This window comes from Mixophyes fleayi, chromosome 8 (genome assembly GCF_038048845.1).
Source record: "Mixophyes fleayi isolate aMixFle1 chromosome 8, aMixFle1.hap1, whole genome shotgun sequence".
In the NCBI taxonomy this organism is placed as follows: Eukaryota; Metazoa; Chordata; class Amphibia; order Anura; family Limnodynastidae; genus Mixophyes; species Mixophyes fleayi.
Genome location: NC_134409.1, coordinates 65,526,311 through 65,551,312, shown reverse-complemented (window position 1 = coordinate 65,551,312; position 25,002 = coordinate 65,526,311). Strand labels below are relative to the sequence as shown.

The following is a 25,002-nucleotide window of genomic DNA, read 5'->3' as shown; positions in this document are numbered from 1 at the left end:
GGATTGACCCAAGCTACAATTGTTTACGCCCACTTTGTGCATCCAAATATGTGTTTGTATCTGCTTCTTTAAAGTCGGTTTGAAAAGTTAAACTACACCCAAGGGTTTAATGGAGATATACAAAGATAATAGTTTTACAATTTGGTATGAGTAAAAACTAGATTAAATATAATGTTCATGTGAGTTTTCCCCGATTCCCACAGGGGACCTGACCCTGATAAAGATAGAATGGTACATAGATGGCTATTGCAAAATATATTTGCCAAAGGGATAAGTACCTAGGTTCCCAAACTGTGTGCTGCAGCGCTGTCACAGGGGTGCCGTGGACAGGAAGAGGGGCAAAAAAACCAAAAAACTTACCAATCCGGCGGTGCCCGGGAACCAGCATCCTCCTCCCTCCTCGCTTCTCACTGAATGTTGGGCGTGACGTCCTCACACCCGCCATTCAGTGACAAGCGGCAGGAGAGAGGATGCTGGGTCCTAGCAGTTTGCTATATTATAAGCAATTAACCATATCGGTGCATCAAATGAATCAAATTTGTATATTGTAAAAGGCCAGTTACAGCTGTATGCAAATGTTTGTAGCATCAATTAGAATGGCAATGGTACGAAACAGAGGAAAAAGTTGTAGGTCCAAAGAGGATAAAATTGTTTAAATCATGTGCGTAGTGAATTAAATGTGTGCCTGGATTAAGTGTGATGCGGGGTGCAAGAAAGCAGCACTGTTTAGTTACTCCTTCTACATGGAAGCCAGTAGATAAGGCACAAAATTGTGATTTGTGTATGTGTGTATGTGTGTATGTATGTATGTGTGTATATGTGTGTATATATATATATATATATATATATATATATATATATTCTGCTAAAGGTTGTCAAGTTCTCCAAATTGTTTAAGGAACTGAAATGTTACCAATCCACCATGTTAAATGCATTTATGTATTTTGAGCAATTGGCAACAAAATAATTGTAGGAGAAGCATGTTCGTTTACATGGTCAATCATTAATGTAACTTGTGTAACACCGGATGAGCTGAAACTCGGTCTTTATGAATTACAATATTTTTTTGATCTGTTTATCAATTATAATCGGGTATGTTAATGGATTTTTCCCTTATTTTGGTATCCCCATGAGCTGATTGCATATATAATAGTGTAAGTACACCACTTTAAAATATGAGTTAAATATATCAAGTACTGATATGTGTGTCATAGATACATCATTGGGATTTAACTAAAAATAGTCAGACATGGCTTTCTTGGTCACTGAGACCTTGGGGTCTAGTAGAGGAGAACCTCAAATGTTCAAGGAACCTCTACCTTTTACAACAACCCAATTTGAGAAAGTAATCAATCAAGGGATTCTCCGCCTAAGCAGTTTCATGAATTATAACTTCTAAAGCACTGTTAAAAATAAAGTGATTCTGCAATAGGCCACATGGAAATGTGAAAAAGATTGTTAATGTCCAAAGGGTAGAGGTTTCACTAAATATTTGCTAAATTAAACAATTTTGCATTATTCAAAAGTGCCTTGAAAGCTGGTGAAAATGAATTGAGTGCAGTTGAGTATGGGTGGTGATTAGCTGTATTATAACATACGTTTTCTGCAATAATAAGGTGACCTTCCTGACACTTGTGAAGATGTGTGAAAGTTGATTTAGAATACAAATCTGAAGATGTTTAGTGTTCTCTCTAGAAAATTTTACCACCTGGGTGGCATCAAAGCGTAACCGGGTGAGGGCCTTTGCACAAATTAATGTTGAAATTCTGAACTTATATTGATTTTAACCTCTTGATTAACATTTTATATATTTTATTCTTATTAGAGGCCCAGTCTGCAGCTTTTTCATAATCAAAATCTATAGGATCTGGTCCCTCTAATGAAATCAGCATCAGATTATTGTGTGCTCTGCTTAATGTGATTCCTGAAACTGGTTTTAATTCGTTTTAGAGTAGAAAATTCTGTGCCCAGATATTGCACCAAACGCTGACTATACATAAAAGACCCCCCCCAAGTAAGAAGCAATGTCTTTTAAGGTTTGCCAACAAGTGAACTGCGGGCAAACGCATGCTTTCTATTATACAGGTGCCCTACCCCTCACCCCTGAAGTTTGGCACCCCCCTGTGACGCAATATTGACACACACCGCCTGCCCCCCCAGGTTTCCAATATTGACACGCCACCCTCTGTTTCCCATATGCACACACACATTCTCCCCCCACCCTCTGCAAAAATACCCTGCCACCCCGGAACCAGGCACTCACTAGTGAGTGCCAGTTGCCAGGCGGCATGGTATTTTTGGCAGGCGGAGCTCCCGGCAAATAAAGCCTGAGGAGAACACTGATATTGGGGCACAATCTGATGCTATAGTGACTCCCTGGCTATGCAGCTCACCCATCAAAATTATATAGTGCCCATCAGGGTCTATATTTTTGGAATGCATATGTATGGATGGAAGACCAGTCTACTAGTTTTGTCATTTAGCTACTTTAACTTGGAGATATATTTTGGACAAGAAGATTTTTAAATGTGGGTCTTACCCTGTTTTTTTTGTTATTTCAAATATCTGTTGTGCATTAGTGTGTTTGAAAGTTGCCTTAAAGGGTATTTGAGGTTTTTATGTTGACATGCATTTAAAATGAAGTGGTGTGTTTGCATGTGTACATTTGAACAATCCCTCAAGACCAGATACTGGTATTTGAACGATGCAAGTTCAAATTCAAGTGACCCATGTGCATTTTGAAGCTGCATAAATTAAGTTTACAAACTGTTTCAACCTGAAATGTAGTCAGTGGTGGGTTTTGTGTACAAGGAAGCCTCGTGGTAGGAGACTATATTCCCCGATACTGAAGCCTGCAGCTCCTTAGTTTTGAGTTGACTGGTCATGGGATGAATATGAAACTAGTTTATTAGCTCAGTTTTGCTCATTATTAGAGCTGAATAAGTAGGCAGCCATCTCTGTGCCACCCTACTCTCCATGTATAAAATCCAGAGAACAGGATTATTTAGAATATTAACACTGAACTGTAAATGTAAAAGCATAGGTTATATTGCTCCATTTAGGTTTCACATAGGCAGTTTAACTTTCCACCAGAAGGTGTAAGCAGGTTTAGAACTAGAATAGGAGCTGTAGTTCTATAGATGGCAGATTTGTTAACCGCCAAAATGGTCATGGTCACAGCTTGTTGTGTTTCAGCTGTGTTGGTACTTATTGGCGACTATTTTGGCAAGATCTGCTGTTATATTTACTAAATTTCAAAGAGTTGATATAAATTTCTGTAAAGCTCTGGCTCTAACCTTGTTGCAGTTATTTATATAAAATGGTCATGCTCCCAGTGTGTCTCATAAATTTACGGTGTTCTGTTAAACAACCATTTTTAATCCGGCATAGAATGGAGAAAAAAGTTACCTCAATTTTCCACATAATTGGAAAAACGAAATCTATGGGGCATATTCAATTGGCCGTGTTATTGCCAAAAGTAACGCGTACCTGCGTACTATTACCGTTACTACGGTAATATGCATCATTACTGTTTGTATGGCAACAGGAATCATGGTTAAAATTACCGTATTAATGGTAATTAATGCTGCTTTGAACACAGCCAAATTGAATTCCCCCCCCACCCCCCTATGTGTGTACCCACTCCCTTCATACACCCAGTTTAATTCTTGAGCATATGTTTAGTGATGTAAATCCTGTGTATTATAAGTTCAGCTTCTTTGATACAAAACCTCTAGGTTGGGCATCGTCAGAGGCTAATTATTTGAACTGCTATTAATCTAGGTGCTGCTAAACTATAAATCAGATGGGAGCACTCCAACGTAGCTCCAGTATCTGAACTTTGTGTTATAATGGACCCCAACTGTGTATATGCAAGAAAACAAACAAAGTTGCAAAACTATTTCTGTAGCGAGCCATAGTTATAAAACAGGGAGTGGAGTATTTTTTTTTTTTTTCTAGGCCAGTGTGAATTGGTCTGGAATGGGGAAAAGCCTTTTGGCAGGAAGACCCATATTTAAAACGTACAAAAGAAAAATAGCACATGCAACAAAATTAGTGCAGACAAACATGGTGTCGGACAAGCGCATGTTATTTTAGGGACTATTATCTTTTTATTAACGTTCACTATTGCTCTTCATTAATGCAGGATTATGCTTCTGGGCATAGTTATCTGCTATATCTATATGCTCCAGTGCGAAGGAAAACAAAGAAAAAGGGTGTTTGCTGTGGTCTTCTTGATACATATCTACATTGTGATCTTAACCATGTTTATCCAGTCCTGTATTACTAATTAAATGTCTGATATTTGTGTTTTTTTGATGACGTATATTCTGAGCAATGTAACTGTTTTCACACAATCTTTATAATCATTTGTTCACATTGGGATTATCTGAAAACTGTTGGGTGTAAATGTAGCATGCTACGTATTGATAAAGAGAAAATGCTTATCTAAACAACTTATTTAGACTACCTCAAGTTATTTGTGGAGCCTACCATTTAATACTTTAATTTTATTTATTTCCAAATAGAACTGGAAAGGAAGGACAGCCAAGAGAATACTATACACTTGACTCAATCTTGTTTCTGCTCAACAATGTGCATCTTTCCCATCCTGTGTATGTCAGACGGGCTGCGGTAAGTGTCTTATGTTCTGAATGTTTTGAGTGATGTCTGTATTTTGTGTTGAATTATAAATATAGCCTGTATGAGAATGCATCAGTGCCCTTTCATAAGAGAGCAGATAATTGTATCATTATAAATATACTACTACTACTATAGTATTTTTATATATTCTGGTAATATAATATAGTGGTTGAATGTCAGCGATTATTTTTATTTATTTTAATTGCCACAGCTGGGGCATGGTTTTGCAGTGTTTCTACTGTAACTTGGTTCAAAAATGATAGGTTTTCAGGTTGCAGTGATACCAGGCAAATATGCTACCCCCAATAAATGCAGTTGCTTACCCATCAAAGTTAAGTTTCCCATTTTGCATATAGGAAAAGTAAGCGGGTTTTATACTTTTGTAGCTCTATTTCTACTCCTATCAGTCTACATTGAGAATTTAAATGAATGCCTTTACTATCTTGAAAACGATTTGCAGTCCCGATAAAAGTCCTTCTCTTCCTGAAAGGTGTTTATATATTTATAAAACACTGCTAATCATGGTTATTGATAGTGATGACGTAGATGTTGTCCTGTATGGAATTGAACTTCTTAATGACCTCTTGCCACGTTTTTTCAGTGGGTGGACATGGGCTTTAAACCCGTTCACCTGCATGAGTGCGACAACGCTGTGCAGTGTATACAATGTATGGTACTTCTCCATTCTGTATCTCCCCTAACGATCACATGATCAGCTTTAAAGTACTCTGGTCATTACCAGGTTAATGAAAGTGAGTATATAAAACCTAAATGTGAATGAAACAAAAATTCCCACTAAGGCACGTTATACAATGGACTTGTTTACCCAGTAGTGGTCACCAATAGCAAAACATTTAAAAGCATTTTCTGTAAAAAGAGCAGAGAAGCAAGTACAAAATGTTCCAATGCCACCATAACCGGAGATCCATTTTGTGTGTAGAAAATCAGTTTATACAGAAATATACAGTAACTTATCCATGTATTTGCAACACCTGTGTTGCTAATACAGGTCTACTGTAAATTTATGAGTACAGTAGTGGTCATTGAGGTCATTTGAACTATACAAAGGTACAATTCCAAGACAGTGCGTTTGTCTAGGTCAGTGATGGGCAAACTTTTTCAGGAGCGGGCCAAATAAAAAAGAAAAACTTTAGGCGGGCCAATATCATTTATTAAAAAACTCAAATATCGAAATATATAATACAAATTTTTTGAATGGGACGGAAGGGTGTTATATAGCAGTGTTGCCTCTATAAGTGCAGCGATTGTACAGACACAGCACTTATTTCAGCAGGTTGTTGCAGATCCGTCTTTCTGGTGAGCCACTAATTGACAACACAGCAGCCAATCAAAATCCACCTTAGTATATGGCCCAGCCCATCTCTTTTCACATGACTTTCAGCCATTAGGGGGCGGGCAGGTGTTTGAGGGATTGAAATGCGAAGTGTCCTTTTAGGAACGAGGATGAAGTGTAATGGAGGAAATAGCTGGGAAGGCATAAAAATGAAGGTTCTGACACACAGGGTCGGCCCTAATAATTTTATGCATTTTTTAATCAAACTTTTTAAAATATTGGCGGGCCGGATAGAACCTCTAAGTGGGCCGGTCTGACCCGCGGACCGTAGTTTGCCCATCACTGGTCTAGGTCATAGAAACACTTTTTCTTTAATGCCTACATTGCTTTAATGAATACTGAAGTGATGACTGTTCACCATTTATACAGATTATTACAGAACTTTATTAATATATTGGCATCATGTATGTTTTATTTTGCATATTTTTTTTCTCCCCCAGACTGAAAATATTCCTGTCGTCAGAAGACCTGACAGAAAAGATCTTCTCGCCTACTTAAATGGGGAAACTTGTAAGTTTAATTTAATGGTACTGCTTACCATTTTATCCATATTACCAGTGATGTGTGTTACAATGAGTATGTAACTAAACTACTTCAGTATTGCTTGGATCTGTATGTAGTAGGGGAGATCTGAAACAGTGTCTCTAAATAGTGCTGCTTTATTGGACAGAGGGCCAAGTAATGCCAATGGTAATTGTCTATATTGATAATGCGCTCCCACAGGGAAGTTATATGGCTATTAGATGTTAATAAGGAGTACTGTGACCCTATGAAATCCCAGGTTGAAGCAGAGTGCTGTTATACAGGGTAACAAAAATCCAAATTGACTTCATTCAGCTGTAATTTACAGTAGAAAATGGGATTCCTTTTTTTAACAAAGCAATATCAGAACTAACTTTTTATACATATATTTACATCGCTTATATATTTATCCAGGCGGTAAAATTTATTGTGTAAGATGATGGTCATCGAAAGGATACTGCATAACCAGTTATACTTTTTTTTTTTTTTCTTTTATTCCTGTATTTCACTCTGTGATGTAACATAGTTTATATCTTCTAAATACTAACGCAACAATCAGCTGTATTCTTAATGTAATAATGCTTTAGTAATATAGAGTACTTAGAATACAAGCAACCTCATTTTTTTCAAGTCAGAATTATGTCTACCTTCATTATGGGGAGTATACCTCCTGGTCAGACAAGATTAAATATAATCTATAGACCTCATTTGGAAAAATCTTCTAAAGTCATTGTAGGTCAGGTCTCAAATATCAGTGAAGAACAAACAATCTAAAACGATCACAAACAATACATCATCACCATTTATTTATATAGCGCCACTGATTCCGCAGCGCTGTACAGAGAACTCATTCACATCAGTCCCTGCCTCTTTGGAGCTTACAGTCTAAATTCCCTAACACACAGACCGACCGACAGACAGAGATGCAAAAGCCTTGCATAGCAGAATTCTAACAGGTGGACTGCAGGAAGCCAAAAATAATAAACTGCTTAAAGCTAGAAATAAGCAAGTAGCTTCTCTATAAAAATAAAACCATCAAATTGACAGCAAACCGAGTACGGAACGAACTGCAGATAATACAAAATCATACCACTTAATTTGTGAAACAAACTTGTATAGTAGCTGAAATTTCTTCAATAACGGCCTTTCAAACCATTTCAAAAGAATAAATCAGGAGTCAGCAGGTCCTTGATTACTCAATAGTGCCTTTTTTTCTCCAGTCATTCTAAGTTCTAGATGTGGCATGTCGAGGATGCCGGCTTTAAACACGGCACTTTTGTCAACTAGCTGTTAAAATGCTTGCTCCTGGGCTCAGCTGCTAGGTGAGGTGGATCATAGCAAATCAAATGGGAGTTGCACCAGAATTTCTTATTGTCGTATTTTTTGTGTTTTTCCTTTCCTTTCCTTTAAAATATTATGCATTATGTAGTAAGGCAAAAAGTAACGCTAGAGAACCTGGCTAAACATCTGGTTTAATGATTGATGCAGTAACTAAGTGGAAACGTTTTACAGCTATATGTTTTATACTTTTTATATTCAGTTTATTTTATTTGTCCCAGTGGGTTCAAAGTTTTTTGTTTTTTGGTGTAATATGTTTCTGCTTGTGTGTGGTGAACTACCCAGCAAGTGTCATTCTTTGTTTTGGCTTGACACATGTTTTTTAATGTCTAATACAAATTGCTGGTGTATAGCTAAAATGGCAATTTGTTTTTTAGTTCTTATGAAGGGCACGCTTTGGGTTAAAGCCAAGCAAAGGGTCTTGTCAAACATCTCTCAGGCAGATATTACCTTAGTCTTTATTTCACAAGAAGAGCATTGAGGTTAAAGAAGTTTCTAGTTGCTGTCCTTCTAAATATGTATAGTTAAAAACTACATTAACATTGAAGTGTATAATATGCCACAGTTAACACTAATCCAAACTTTGATCTAAAGTGTGCCAGTCTCTAAATGCAAGGTCTAGCTAGTCCAATAAATGGTTTTGTGTTTTGTTTTTTTCTTTATATAAGAGCAGGGTATTTATTTTTGCCTTTTTCATTCCTGTCCTTATGCAGCAACTTCTGCCAGTATAGATAGAAGTGCACCACTGGAAATTGGCCTTCAGCGATCCACACAGGGTATGTATACAATTTTTCTTCTCCTGGAAAGTTAATTGTGGCATCTTCAATGTTGTTAAAGCAACTCTTTTCTCTTCCAGTGAAAAGAGCTGCAGATGAAATATTAGCAGAGGCAAAGAAACCGAGAGTAGAGGTGAGTTCTTCATTTTGGTGTGGTCTTTAGTAATTATGCTGATCCTATAATGTCTCAACAACTTTTCGCAACAGGAACATAAACAACTTTTGCACTTTCAAATTGAGTCTAGTGTTTATGTAGGAGAAAAATCAACACTTATCATTGACGTGTACAAGGTTATATACATATTCCTTTTGTAAATGTTTTAGTAGTGCGTTGACCGGTACAGTTGAGCAGGGCTGGTGCACGGTTTCTCAGTGCCGTAGGCAAAGCTTCAGCCTACCGTCCCTCCAATTCCCACTTCATAGCCCCTCACACACTTGACATTTTTATAAAATAAAAATAGTAACTCTTACCTCCTCCTGGCTGGTTGGAAAGGCTGCAGTCCAGATGCACTGATGTCTGATGCAAAATGCTGTCAAGTATTCACTGCTGCCCAGGAGCAGACACACATTTTCTAGAGGTGAGGTTCCAAATGTTAGATTTCAGAACAAAGCAAAAAAAAACTTGCTGTCACTCACCTGTCACATATTGACATGTCTCCCCCTGCCCACCAGCTTTACTCATACATGCCATGCTTTTCTTACACATGCCACCCATACGCTTCAGCTTTTCACACATGCAACGTCCATTACACTAGCTTTTCACACATGCCTCCCTTCCCACTACCTTTTCTCTCATATGCATCCCTGCCCTAGGTGTTTTAGCCAGCTTTTTTCACACACACCCCTCTCCCCAACAACTTTTCTCTCAAATGCCCCCTGCCAATTGTTTTTTTTTCTCTCACATGCCCACTTGCCCACAAGATTTTAATGAATAACCAGTTTAACCCCCCCCTCCCCCCGTTTTCTCCAGTTCCTTTCTTACTGTTGTCTCCAGCCCCCTTTCTCCCTCCACCGTTGCCTCCAGACACTCACTAGTATGCTGCTTATTAGTTTGCTCCTGTGACATTCTGGAGGCCTGTGTTATTTTTATCTTGCTGATCCTAGTAAAATGTTGGTATAAGTTCTCATGAATCAGCCCTCTAAATGGCTGTCTCTACTGTAGCAGACCGGTCCCTTTTTAATAATTATGGCTTTAATGGCCATCATTTGTCCAAACAACCCTAAGTTGAACATACCTTTGCATGTCAACAATCCTGAAAAGGTCTTTATTTTCATTAGAAAAGCATGATCTTTTCAACAGTTCAAGTCTGACACTTTCCATCATTACTTCCTTAACACATTTACCCACCACTTTTGTGCTGTTTCTTGGATGGACTGTCATGTTTTTACAGTGGAAAGAAGTGGTGAACAGATGCTAAGTATCACTGTACATCTGGGACTGGGCTGTTATGGCTCTTGAGTGGTAGACAGCAGCCATTAAGGATAGTTGCTGACGACAAAGTCATTACTTTCATGCATTTTATAAAACTGTATGATCAGTTTCCCCTGCCGGAGAGTGCTTTTGTGTCTATGAAGACCCAGATTAGCTCTCCTAGTTAAAATAAAAAACAGTCAGGTGCCGTGTGTGTATGTATATGTGTGTGTGTATGTATATGTGTGTGTGTGTGTGTGTGTATGTGTATATTATATATTATATATAATATATATAATATATATATATATATATATATATATATATATATTCTCGCTGCCATGTTGCGAAGCGTCGGATAGTTGCTCCACAAACAATTCTAGAAAGGACAGAAGGCTGGGCGCCTCATAGTGTAATGTTATAGGAACCCAAACCTATAAGTGTGGTGGTAATTATGTGTACCAGTTAAAAGCTTGCTGTTTCAAAGTTTGGTCCTCACACCTTTCCTCAAGACTTCATCAAGGATCCCAAAATATGTACCAGGAATGGCAGAAAATGAAAAAAAAAAACAGCAATAGTGCATTACCTTAATTAAACATATGCCTTGCACCCAGTGATCTGTTTAAAATGTACCAAACATAAAAGGTGCTTGCCCCTGTTGTGCTAATGGATTGAATCACCCAAGACTACTGCCGGAGTGGAATCTTTCTAGAGGGCAGTCGTCAGGACTGGTGACAGAAAAGCAGTGTTTATTTTGATTTTGGTACGCATAGTATCATTAGGATATTGGGTGAAAAGGAGCAGCTACTCTTGGCACTACGATTGGTTCCTGAATTCTAATTGTTATATGGTTTTAGATTCCTACACACTGTTGGTTAACACAGATTGACATCCACATGTGAAGCACCTTTTATGTTTGGTATACCTTGATACCTTGAACAAACAAGCTATTAACTGGTGCGCATAATAATCGCCACCATACTTGGCTAGATGCATTAATTTGATAAAATGTTAGTGGTGTACCACAGGGAACAGTTTTGGGCCATGCACTTTGGATTTCTAGGGCTCTACAAGCCCATTAACAATTGTCAATATGTGCGGGTGAGCCTACACTATGTAGGGTTAACACTGGGCAGTATCAGAAGTACCTAAAAAAATATTTATATAGGATGGTGAGCTGACATGGAAATTGCAAATAACGTGGATAAATGCAACCGTATGTACCTAGGTCATGTTAAGTTATGCTACTCACACATTAAGGCCCTCATTTGCGATTGCCAGCAAGCTTGCTCTCCAAGCATAGGCTTAAGCTTGCTGCTGTTGCTGATTTGCAAAATATAGTATTTATAGATGGCTGCATCAAAGGTATATGCTTATGTTTAGATGTGAAGGAGTTAACATACAGCAATCATTGTCACCTGAATAACTGCTGTATCTAAATAAATCCACCTGCAAATGCAAAAATTGGGATATCTCCTGTTTATTTAACCTAACATTTTTAATTCTGCTCTCAAAAGCTTGCATTTTTGCTGTAACTCGAAATGTAAGGCAGATAAAGTAATTTGGTTTGGGTTTTTGGATTACCTTAGGGGTCCCAATTTCGTGGTGATTCCTTAATAAACCTGTGATACTTCAAATAAACTGGAATAAATAAGCTGCAATTAGTGAATAGTTTAATACACTCAAAAAAAAATAAATCTATTTTGGAAACTCATGGTCAGTCAAGGTATTTGTCACATACTTTTTTGGATATTCTCTTTAAAATCTGAGGTGGGTGGTGGACACACCTGGTTGAACTGACATTAATGACCATTTTAAAATTGTTCAGATGAGGAAAGCTCTCTGCAAATGACAATATCTCTTATGAACGTGGTCTAGATCTCCTTCCATAGGCTTTGCATGGAGCTACCACCCACCATCCATTCCCTTCTACATCAGGCCAGCTCTTCCCTGCCTCTCTCACATCACACCACTGAAATGCTCAGCTCATCTAGTAATTAAGAGTCGAGGATTCTTTGGAATATTCCAACATCCATTATGTGATCCTGCTGCCCAGGACCCCACGAGCATCAGGCGATCATAGCACTAATCAGATACCCACAAAATGGGCATTCAGAGATTATTCATCTCCTGCTGTTTCTGTCTCCAAAGACTTGGCATCGGCCCTCAGACGAGCATCGCAACTGATTTTGGCCTCTCGGAGCTTTCCAGCTATCCTCTCATAACCAGCGTTTGGTGCTGCAAAACTCTCATTGCTGGTTTACTCCATGCCTGGGTCTTCTACAAATTTTACTTGCACCCCGAGTTACCTGAGGTTAATCAGGGTAGCTTTGTGGAGCTTCATAAATCGGCCTCCTTTACATGCAGCAAGTTACTGTCAGTACCTAGCATTTTTTGTAGCACTTAGGCGCTGCTCCCTTGTCGGTGACACTGTTTTTCGTGTATGTTCTGAAATTCTCCTGTTCTCTCAAATTTATTGGGTCTGGTTACTAAAAATACTCCTGAATTTTGAAAACGGGGGCCTCATTGTCTATACATTAGGACTTTCCCCAAATCTGCCTGTTGATGTGTAATCTCAGCTGCCAAAAAAACGACACCCCTTAAGTTCTTCAAAGTGTTTAAATCAGGAATTATTTAATTTTCAGACCATCTTGCTCAACCAGTGTATTTTTGAGACACTGCTGCCATCCAGTGGCCTCCAGTATATAGTACATATCTTACATCTACCAAATTGTTTCTCAAAAAGTAACTGCCTGCTTCCTTTATTATATTTGTCTCAGTGGCCTCTTTATCCTGCTTGGATAAGACAATGGAATATGCCATAACCTATTGTGTACACCAGCAAAGTTCTGCAACAGTGCAGCATCTTTCATTAAATCTCCACTATTATGTGTTGGTCTAACACACACTAACCCAACCAATATAACCCATCTCTCCGTAAAGAAACCAACCAACTCTCCTGGACACTTGCTGGTCACTCTTTTGATATGCCACACATCAGTGCTACTGGTTACTCTCCCTACCGGTAACTGTTTGAATTACATTGCAATAAGTTTTCCTTTGTATGGTCTTGATCAGTAAAGATGGTTTCACCACACATACAGTGGTTTCTGTAATGTTTCATTCAACCTGCATCTAGATCCCCTAACCATTTGCATATATACATGCTTGCACGCTCCAATTAGTTTCCAGCCACGAGTCTCAAGTGGTGGAGGAACCTACCCTAGCAATAGAGATAAGGAACATCAAGATTCTCCTCCTGCCACCACTCGGAAGAATCCAATGTTACAAATAGACCTAGGTTAGATGCTCATCTCACTGTTCATACATTGCACCAAAGTCTCATAAATTTGAGAACAGATCTAGCAGCTGAGATGAGTATCTGTTGGAGAATTAAAATCTGAAATCTTAGAAATGCAAATTGAGGTCTCCTCACTAAAGACAAACTAGCTTACTTAGAGGACCTTTGCAGGAGAAACATAAAGGTATTGGGATACCATACTCGGACACTAACTCTGAATTACAAAAGTATGCTACATATTTATTTTGCAAATCCTTCTTCTCTGCTACCACCCCTCTCACCAAATGGCAACAAACATGGCAGAGGGATAAGGTCTGATCCTCAGGTCCCCCCCCTTTCAGTCTAAGCGAATTTCCTTAATTTTAAGTCCTAATATATTTGATAGTTTGGAAAGCTTGAAATACTGTGTTGTATCTAATGTTTTGATTGTACATAGTTCTCTTTTAAAATGTCTTCCTCCTTTTATACATCCTGCTCCCCACTTGATGTATCCCCCTTTTTTCTGTTTTTTTATACCTCATTATTTCCCTTTCTGAAATTTCAATAACAATTATTGATAAAAATAAAAATTTTTTGAAGTTTTTTTGCATGGTAATACTTTTTTACATTGACGCATCAATTTCTTCCTGAAAGAGAAATCTTAGTTGGTACAGGGGTAGTTGAAAAGCCCTATAAACCATAGTCCCGCTTGTCTTAAAATGGGACAAATCCCATTCTAACTACCATGCTTCAAATGGAACAATTCCCTGTATTAACATAGCCCTTTGTTTTCTTTTGTTAGGAAAATGTCCCATCCTATTTTACAGTGGCTGCCAAAACCAGTTATTGTGAGGGTGTATTCCATAATATCACTGCTTTTCGGCTAAAGAACCCTTTTCACAGCAGAATTTTGAATTTCTTCCAAATTTAATATTTTCTATTTGGGCTATGAACATATTTTCATATGATCACACATCCCATCTTAATCATCTCTTCACTGGTATAAATAAATGTACCTTTCCTGATAACTGATTACAAGAAATTGTATGTGGAGTATGACCTCATAAGGGTGATTAAACTGATAACTGTTTAACTTGAATTTAGAAACTGTTGAACTAAATCTGTTGGTTTTTTTTTGCATGTATTTTTCATTTAAGAATGAAACTAAAGATGGTGATTATATTAAAAAATAACCTAACAATTCTTTAATATTGAAATTAATTTTAATTCTCCTAGGATGAAGAACGTGTCCGTCTTGACAAGGAGAGATTGGCTGCTCGTTTGGAAGGCCATAAAGAAGGCATTGTGCAGACTGAGCAGATTCGGTAGGCTGAATCTTCTTATTGACTCTTTGTTATTGTATTTGTATATTGTAAAGCGCTACGGAATCTGCTAGCGCTATATAAGTAGATAATTATGTATATACTTGATCTATGCACGTGATGTGAAGAGACATTGATAAGTTTGTTTGCATGCTGCATGAAAAATTACATAGGTCACTTGTTTTTAAAGTTACATATTTAAATTGTAGTTATTGATAACAATATTACCATTTAGCTTTAAGATTAATATTTTTTTATAAATGTTTACGGTTTAAATTCTCCACCACTCATGTTAACTAGCAGTATATTTTTGGGTGGAGGAAACAGGAGTACCTAGATAAAACCCATACAAAAAAATAGAGTGCAACTTTCCCACAGATGGTACGCTGGTCAGAATAGAGTGCATGACCCCAGCTCTGAAACGGCAAGCAGCTAATCACTGTGCTGCCATTCCACCTAAGTGGTACTTTTTGTTAGAATTGAGGAATCGCTTTGAAATCATTTGAACTGCAGTGTAACACCGTCTGTGTAATGCCTTCCCTTCTGTGTCACTGTAGTTTGAGTGCAGAAAGCTATTGGTGCTGGAGGGTTTTAAGCTGCAGTATTATGGGAAAATGATGCAGTGCAAAAGGTGTTCCATTGTTAATATTACCTTGCAGGATTAAATGGTTTTCAATGAAAACCTTTGTAATCTGCAATATGAGAGTGGATCATTACATACTCTAATAGAATCTACTTAACCAACAAAAGCAGCCTTGTTTGTTTTATGTGCAGTTAACAGTTACACTGGGCTATCAAACCATATTTAACATGTTCTTGTAAATGTTTTAGATCTCTCTCAGAAGCTATGTCAGTAGAAAAAATTGCTGCCATCAAAGCCAAAATTATGGCAAAAAGAAAAACTACAATCAAAACCGATTTGGACGATGATATAACGGCCTTAAAACAGAGAAGTTTTGTGGATGCCGAAGTAGATGTTACCAGAGATATTGTTAGCAGGGAAAGAGTATGGAGGACAAGAACTACTATCCTACAGAGTACAGGAAAAGTAAGTGAATTTTTCACAAAATTAAATTGTGCTCAATAAGACCACTCTGGAGTTGTTTGAACATTGTAATACATTTAAAAAAAACTACTTAAAGATTGCACTTTTGTTCTGCGCTATATATGTAGAACGCATTCATAATGGTGGAGCTCCATACTGTAGTAGAAAAATGTATTCAGCAGTTTAATTTAAAAACACTAATTGTGTAACAGTGTAAGGAAATACTTATCAGACTGCCGTGGTTCTAATGATACCACTTGAGCAGGCAGAAGACACAGTACCAAAGAACAATGATCTTGAACTGCACAAAGCACACTGACGAGTTTCGTTACACAGGTGTCAGAGGGCTGGCTTGGTACTAGGCCCAAAGTGTATTGAGCAGTGATAGGCAATCTGATGCACTTCGGGATTCACATGGACAACCCTCTGACCTTTGAAAAGGGCTAAACATTGCCCTTAATCTCAGCAGTAAGTTAATACAATACATTTGATCAAAGAATGGGACCTATCTATAATAACACATCGGCATGCATTTTAAACAAGTTCGAAGATATAACAAATCTAATAATCCAGAATTTTCTGCAGGCGAAAGTTCAGGGAGCTGTATGTGGCCCTAGGGCTGCTTGGTGCCAATCACTTGGTATAAGAGAAGGCTGGTCCATAAGCTACAATTGGAGCCATCTCTTTACAACCATTGAGTAAAAATGGGTGTATGAGAGCCATTGAAATGACCTGCAAGCAGAGTCAAATACAAGTGACCTGGCTCACTATTTTCTCAACAAGCACCACTGTACAATGCAAACTATACTAAATATAATATACTAAAGACTTTTTTTTTTTTGCAGTTCTCAAAAGTTCATTGATTTAAAATTGACTGTCATAAGGAGCTTGTTTACAGGAAGTTACTGCTATTGTATAGAGACTTTATATTTAACTGTTGAACAGTGTCTTAGATGTGTTTTATAACATACAGCAGCATTTCTCTTTCTCAAATATATACATATGATGCTAAATCCTAAAAATAACCATGGCAAAGCTCTTTTTTCAGTCCTTAACCTGCAAGGGACCAACCAATTTGTAGAAAGAAATCTGGTTGATTAACAGTTGCACTGGAGGGGCATACCTGTGGATTAGTGGAATTGACTCTTGCCACTAAAAGTGGTTCTTCATACTGCTTAGCCTAGAATTAACAGAAGCCTGAATCAGCCATTCATGTGCATACATTAACAAATCTTTAATACAGCTTAGTTTACAACTCTACAATGTCTAAAAAGCAGTTAGGTTATCTGGCTGCCCAAACTTATGGGGTCTAGTGGATAGTGGCATCTATTTTGTGAAGCCAGAGCAGGTACCTGACCTGGAAGTGATAGCACAGAAACTCTTAAGTGCCTTCGCCTAATTGATGAAGCTGAAACATTGTAGAAAATGTAAGTGAGCAAGGTGAATTCATTAATACTACTGAGTGAGCACTTAACACAAACGAGTAGGGGGATGGTTGTCCTCTATAGTCAGAACTGACTGGTGCATTTCTACATTAAATGGGTTGCTAGAGGGAAAGATGATACGTGATAGTACACCCATAAAAATGCACACAAAGGTAGTTAGAGATGTTGCTAAAAACAATTCATATACAAAACACTTGTGCCATATTTTCCTTTCCCTCCACTTCTGGGGACATTACTGGGTCATTCCACATCAAATCAACAGAGTTTCAAACTGACCGTTTCAGATTGTCATGAAATTTGGTAAATTAAATGCAGTTCTGGGTGTGAAGAACCCCCCCCCCCCATATCTTAGGCTGATATGTGCACTGGTTTTGAAGTTATGTTTTTAAAGTTACACTTTTTTAGCGATGCTGCTAAGTATGTTAATTTGTTCATACTCAGTGGTTTCCCTTATGCATATCATTTTGGTGTAAAGCTTTACATTGGAAGCAACAACTTATTTGGTGCCGCCCCTGCTATTAGATGCAGCTTTTGTAAGTGAATGAAGAAGAGGCAATGTGAGGATCCTCTACATGTAAATCGTCATTCTACTGATTCTTATTGTAAACAAATGGTTTTGGACACGTGAGAGTGAAGGTGACGTTATACTTTTGGGCTAGAAAACCTTTAGTGATAGATTTTAGGAAATGCCTATTTTGTGTTTGTAATATAAAACTGTCTACGTTTTTGTTTTGTTTTTTTTAATATACACTTTTCTCCCGTTATCTTGCCATGTTTTAGAAATGCCAGAGCACTGACACCTTTTTGTTTTTTCCCTCTTTGTTTAGAATTTTGCCAAAAACATATTTGCAATTCTTCAGAATGTTAAAGCAAGAGAAGAAGGTCGAGCTCCTGAGCAAAGACCAGTTCAGACTACAGCACCAACAGTGGGTGACCTTTTCATTTATTTTTGCTAGAACCTAAACATTTATACCTTGAACTTGAATTTAAGACTTTCTAACTTTTGTTGTAATCTTTGACTGCCAATGTACTGTTTTCAAGGCTGTAATTTTGTATTTTCGTTTACACAGGTAGTTGCTAAACATTAACAAAAGTTACTTATTTCCTACCACTGAGGATACTGCGAGACATTGGGGTATAGTAGGTGGACTAGGAGTTTAGGCACTTATTATACTTGTTTAATACACACTCCTCCCCTATTATGCCTCTCTGACATCAATCTCAGTTCCTTGTAAGTGCCTAAAAGATAAGGAAGGTTTGTACAGCCTCCTACCCATACTGTAACTATAGATAAATTTTGCACTGTTTATTTTTCCATTTACAGGTGTTTTTGCAGGGACCAGTCCAAGACTGAGAGACTAGCATGTATGCTTCCTTCACTCTTGGTCACTGCATAGGGGTGAATAGCCAGTCCACCAACCCCTCAAGGCTGCCAGGCGATTACGAATTGGGTGGGAGTGATGCTGAGAGAACTGAACAAATTGCAGTACTGTTCGTGTCTTTTAGCCTGGATTAACTTTTAGTATATAAACTCAGATATAGTCCTGCATACAAAGCTGCTAATTTAAGATTTGTATGTATGTGTGTATACACACACACACACACACACACACACACACACTCTCACTCTATATGGACAAAAGTATTTTGACGCTTGACACACATTGCACCAACAGGAACTGTAATGGCATTGTATTCAAATAAATATACATTAATATGGGGTTGGTACCCTTTTTACAGGGATAACTGCTTCCACTCTTGGCAAGATGTTGGTGTGTTTCTGTGGAAATTTGTGCCCATTTATTTTGTAGAGCATTTAGGACGTCGGGCACTGTGTTGGTCGAAGGCCTGGCTCGCAATCTCCGTTCCTGTTCATCCCTTAGGTGTTCAGTGGGGTTGAGTTCAGGGCTCTGTGCTGGCCAATCGAGTTCTTCCACACCGTACTCATCAAACCATGTCTTTTGTAGTCCTTGCACTGGTGCACAGTCATGTTTGGAATAGTAAAGGGCCTTCCCCAAACTGTTGCCACAGAGTTGAAAGCATAGCATTATCCAAAATGTCTTGGTATGCTGAAGCATTAAGATTGCCCTTCACTGGAGAGAAGGGGCCTAGCCCATACTGTTATTCCTCCTCCACCAAACTTCACAGTTGACAATGTCAGGCAGGTAACGTTCTCCTGGCATCCACCAAACCATCTGACTGCCAAACAGAGTAGCGCGATTCGTCACTCCACAGTGGAACACGCTTCCACTGCTCCACAGTCCAGTGTCGGTGTGCTTTACACCACTCCATCCACTGCTTGGCCATGGTTTTGGTGATGTGAGGCTTGCTTACAGCTGCTCGGCCATGGAAACCCATTCCATTAAGCTCCCGCCACACAGTTTTTTGTGCTTAAATTAATACCAGTTGTAGTTCGGAGCTCTTCAGCTATGGAGTCAGCAGGGTGTTGGCGACTTTTACGCACCATGCGCCTTAGCAGTTATTGATCTTTCGCTTCATGGCTGAGTTGCTGCTGTTCCCAAACGCTTCCTCTTTTTAATATCACTTGCTTACAGTTGATTGTGGAACATCCATCCAGCAGGGATGAAATTTCATGAACATTCTTGTTGTAAAGGTGGCATCCTGTCGCAGTACAACGCTTTAAGTCCCTGGGCTCTTCAGAATGACTCATTTTGTATCACTAATGATTGCAAATAAATTTTCAGGTGCCTGGCAGATTTCAATCTCTCTACCTGCTCCTGCAAAGGAATCTGTAAAATGGGAGTCTACTCCTAAGGTAAGGTGAATCCCCCTGTTGCTAGTCTTACCACAACTTTGGCCATTCTTGCACAAGGCAATGTCTCTGCGGTATCCAACTGATAAATGTAACTCTTCTTCGATCCGCTTATGTGGCGGCTGATGGCCTTTTTAGACACAGTATGTGCGCAGCCTGGGTTAATATAGCCATTCAGCTGTGGGCAGAGCAATTAAGGGCCTACAGGATTACTTCCTTAGGACTGAGCTCCTGATGTTGGCAGAACTCATTCAGGAGGGCTCCGGTTATGTGGGCCAAGCATCTATGGATGCAGTGTCAGTTAACTCCAGATTCTTGGGCCTCATCATAGTGGCCCACTGCGCCCTATGACTAAGCTCTTGGGCAGTGGATGCTTACTGTGAGTGGGCTTTTCACGGTATCGCGCTATTTTTTTGCCTGAATTAAATGTTTCAGGTGGCCACAGCGGGCAAGAGTACCTCTCTACCTGTTGACTCCTCTTAACCGAGACACGCTTTTGGGCCTTTCATTCTTGTGGCAGAGCACGATGAGCTCCCTACACAGGATGGTCATCGGCTGCTAGAGGAACACACCAGAGGGGCCAGGACTCTGGCAGACATGGAGCCCCCAGGCCAGGGGACAAGACTACGGCATGACAAGATCCCAGTCCAGGATGCTGTGGACATCAGCCACCGATGTTTAGGTACGGGTATTTTCACTTGGAGCTATGTTGTCAACCTGATTGAGTCCCCCCGCACAGCATTTCTTCACCACAGCTCCTCCCGCTTGTGTCCTCAGACGCAGGGTACTTCAGGAAGCCATCTGAAAGCTTCTATGGTCATTGTGCCAGTCCCGCAGCAGGAAAGAAGAATGGGGTTTTACTTAAACCTTTTTCTTGTCCCCAAACCGGACGAATCCTTTGTCCCGTTCTAATACTACAGTCCTTGAGCAAGCAGGAATGCGTGCTCAGGTTCTGGATGGAATCCCTGCTTTTGATAATTGCAAGTATTAAACAGGTCTATTTCATGGCTTCTAACGACATCAACGATGCCTACTTGCATGTGCCCATTTGGGAGGTACACCAGCGTCTCCTCTGCTTTGCAGTAAAGAAATATCGTGTTCAGTTCCTGATCTTGCCTTTCGGTCTGGCTAAAGCCCCAAGGGTGTTCACCAAGGTGATGATTGTAATGGCAGGAGTCCTGAGCTCCCAGGGGGTTACAATTATACCCTATCTGGACAACCTGCATCTGAAGGCACTGTCCGCATCTCTGCTCTTACTCCACATCTGGATTGCGATCCAGTTTCTGGAAGCTCATGGCTGGGTTCTACACCTACCCGCATCCTCGCACAATAAATGCGCTTTCTGAGCCTAAATTTCAGCACTGACCCAGTCTACCTCACCGAAGACAAAAATCCTTTCTTTTCTGCACAAGTCCAGGACTCTCCTGGCAAGAAATGAGGGGTCTCTTCTCCGTAGTATGACCTGCTGGGATCCATGTTATCAATATTCCATGCAGTATCCTTCACACAGTTTCACTCTTGCCCCCTCCAGAGGGAGATTCTTCAGAAGTGCTCTAGTTCCCAAGAACATCTAGACAGGCAGGTCATGAACCTGTCCAGAGCCACACTATTATCCCTCACATGTTAGGAAAACGGACAGTTATTTTGCACATGGATCTGGACCCTGGTCAACACAGACACCAGTTTGTCTGGCTGGAGTGCGGTTGACGGGCCTCTTCGGTTTCAGGGTCTCTGGTCTCCTCAGGGGGCCACCCTACCTATAAATGTCCTGGAACTCAGGGCTGTTCAGAGTATTAATTCAGGGGCAGTGGTTCCTGACCGGAAAACCCTTGAATATTCAGTCATACAATGCCCAGGCTATGGCTTATCTAACTCATCGGAGAATTCCGAAGTTTGATGGCAATGCGAGATACAACCAGAATCGTGTCCTGGGCAGAATGTCATGTTCCGATAATCTCTGCCATCTTCATATCAGGGATGGACAACTGGGAAACAGTCTTCCTCAGCAGGCACAAGGTTCACCCCAGGGAATGGTCACTACACAAGGATGTCTTTGCCCTTCTGGTACAGCATTAAAGAGAACACGTTGCCGCAATTCTGGTAGCACTGCTTACCCTTCCTTTTTGCTCTGAAATTGGTTGGTTCAGTGTTTGTTACCTTTTTCTGGGTTTGCCTCCTCTGTTAGGGTGTAGAAAACTGAGGTTGATGTCCGAAAGGATGGTAATAGTAGGAAAGGAGTGTATATTAAACAAGTGTCTAAACTCCTTGTCCACCTACTATACCCCAATGTCTGTGTCCCCCAATGGAGTCAGAGTAAAAATCCTATTTTTGCAACAGTAAGCTAAAAAAAATTGTAGACCATTGTATAAGGGTAACTGTTTACAGGTGATTTTTGATTTTTTTTTTTAGTGTATGTTTTGATATTTGATCCAATTAGGGGTAATTGATGTCCAATTTCTAAATGTAAAATGTATATAGTAGATATATTAAGTAAACAAAAATTTGCACCAAAAATAAAATTTACCCCCTCTATTACAAGGACCTGAAAATAAAAGCCTAGTTTTTGGTTAACAATCTTTTCCGTGTAATATAAAAATTGTTTTTGTTCTGAAACATTTTCAGTTTTATAAAAGGTACTATTAAAATGCACTTGTGTCTATTGTTTAGTTTTTTAAGACCACACAGCCTTCAATTCAAGTTGGGTTATATTAAAGTACTTATAAACTTTAATGTGTATATTTGTAAAGCGGTACGAGACCTAAAATATTTGTTATGCCACTGTAGTTTTTATGCCCATAACAAGTTGTTTGGCACCCTGCTGTGTTAGAAACTGGAAGTGGTTGGGCATTAATACATACTGGTATGACTGATTTCAGCAAAAGGTGGCTCCTTAGGTTAGCTGATTTTCCAGTAGGGTTGCTTGCTGAATCTCTACTCTGTAGCAGAAGTGGTGCAGGGTATTTTGGAACACAAAAACTTGTTTAAACTTCTATATATGTTTGTTTTGCAGGATCCAACGTTGAGAAACAAACAGCCAGCACCACAAATCTACAATAGGTACGATCAGGAAAGGTTCAAAGGCAAAGAAGGTAAATTCTGAAAGGTTTAATAGAAATGGTCCCTATTTTCTTCTTTCCTGACATTCTTTCTATTTTCATTGGTAGCGGGTAGCATTTACATTAATAGCTGGTATTTCAAGTAGACTGCCTTGAGTTTCAGCTCCTTACCAGTGTTGTGACTAGACATTATTTTGTTTCTGCCCTAGCACACAGTCCTGCACCTTCGCTACACATTTATCTGCCGTAAAAGGCCTGGTGGGTTTAACACACACCCTGTCACTCACCTCTCAAGCCCAGAGGACTGCAGTCACCTTTTCTCCTGGATCCCTGAGCCCCAGCCAATTGGTCCAGTGTGTCATTAACTCTGATACAAAGTCCCTCTGCTCTCAGGCTTTCCAAGCTATCAGACTCATGGGGTTATGCGCTGAGGAAGCGGTGTTGGGCAGAACAAGGCCATGCATGGGCTCTGTGACACAGGTTTGGGTTCCTCCTTTTAAGGACTGTAAGATTTCCCACACTCCCGAGACCAGGCCATGGATGGGCTTGCATGTATCATCCCTTTCAGAGATTGGGGGGTGTGGGCTTGGGAAGGGACAGCTGCCAAACACCCCCTGCTGTTATGAATTCAGGCTGCAACAACAGTGGGGAAATATTCAAGGTAACTGAGGGGTTGGGTGCTGATGAGGGCTTGGTAACTCGCAATCCCTGACATGCTTTTTCCATTGAGAGTCAGCTTTCAGCCGATTGGGACTTCCTGTGGGATACTACTGCAGCCCCATCAGGTCTAGAGAGGGACATTCCCAAAAATTTAATATAATCCTAATACCTAGGCTAAGACAATGAACCAATCTGCGTGTTTGCACGCGTTTACAAAGCCATGCCCTTCATGTTGGAACTTAAAAATACAATTTACAATACAAGTTTAAAACCTAAACAAAATGATTTAAAAACTTAATAGGGAATTGTGGGGAACCAAAGGGCTGCATCTCATATCTCACAAAATGTGAACTATAAAAACCAGTCTAGTTTCGTCACAAGCATCAAGAAAAAATATGCACTTTTAACAGCCAGTGATGAACTCCTCTAGGGATACCCTGGTCACCAGTTGTTATAGTATATTCTGATGTGTGGCACTTGTTATGACACAATAAGCAATAACTGTGCTTTTCAATTTCTAAAACCCAGAAACAGGTAGTAATTTCCACATGTTGCACCAGTGCTATTACTATTGACAGCCAACAGGATAACCCAATCAACGTTCACTGTCTCTTTTGGGTCTCTTGTTTTTTTGCCTTGCAGACTGTATAAACATATTTTTGCATCACTGTATTTGCAAAAGCTAACAAATTTTTAAGACTAGTCATTAGCCTTTGTTTTTTGTTATGACTAATACACTTAACAAATATATTTGTTCTAACATGCTTGCTCTGTTAGTTTGGAGGGGGGGGGGGGAGTAAATTTGTACACAAAGTTATAAAGTTGCTCAGCCTTGATCATAGAAACAAATTCTAAGCTGTAATACATGTTGTGTACTACTAACTTTCCATTGTTATTCTTTAAAATGTTTAATTTTCTAAAACAATTCTAGCCCTGGCATGCTACCAGGTTCTTTTACAATGTTGCAGCAAACAAAGCTTGCTCAGATAGGAGTGGTCATGTCACAGTAACAATGCTTTTAATATTCCAGCATACAATTGTATACCCTAGTAGCTACAAGCATACAACTCCTGCTTATTTACATTGAAGGCAAAATCCCTGACATTTTTAAATGCACCACAAAGGGAGTATTAATCAAACAAGTTATGTGTTTTGATGCTACTCTCTATTTTGAAAATAAATGTAAAAAAAAGTAAATCCCTGAAAGTTATGTTGGAAAATTGTCTTCTCTTACAGAAACGGAAGGTTTTAAAATTGACACTATGGGAACATACCACGGAATGACGCTGAAATCTGTGACTGTAAGTTTGACAAGAACAAAAAACATATTTGAGTTCACAAAATTATTTACATTTTAAGGGATGAATGCCATATTA

The 25,002-nt window shown here is 39.3% G+C and overlaps 1 protein-coding gene across 1 annotated transcript in view; it reads left to right on the top strand.

Moving 5' to 3' along the window:
* CDC73 (cell division cycle 73) overlaps positions 1 to 25,002 on the top strand; it is a 69,660-nt gene that overhangs the window by 3,099 nt on the left and 41,559 nt on the right. Inside the window, exons 2-10 of the mRNA XM_075182657.1 lie at positions 4,530 to 4,635; positions 6,439 to 6,508; positions 8,572 to 8,634; positions 8,715 to 8,767; positions 14,562 to 14,650; positions 15,479 to 15,695; positions 17,965 to 18,063; positions 22,921 to 22,999; positions 24,863 to 24,927. Coding sequence (XP_075038758.1) covers positions 4,530 to 4,635; positions 6,439 to 6,508; positions 8,572 to 8,634; positions 8,715 to 8,767; positions 14,562 to 14,650; positions 15,479 to 15,695; positions 17,965 to 18,063; positions 22,921 to 22,999; positions 24,863 to 24,927 — 841 coding nt within the window. The remainder of the gene's footprint in view (positions 1 to 4,529; positions 4,636 to 6,438; positions 6,509 to 8,571; positions 8,635 to 8,714; positions 8,768 to 14,561; positions 14,651 to 15,478; positions 15,696 to 17,964; positions 18,064 to 22,920; positions 23,000 to 24,862; positions 24,928 to 25,002) is intronic.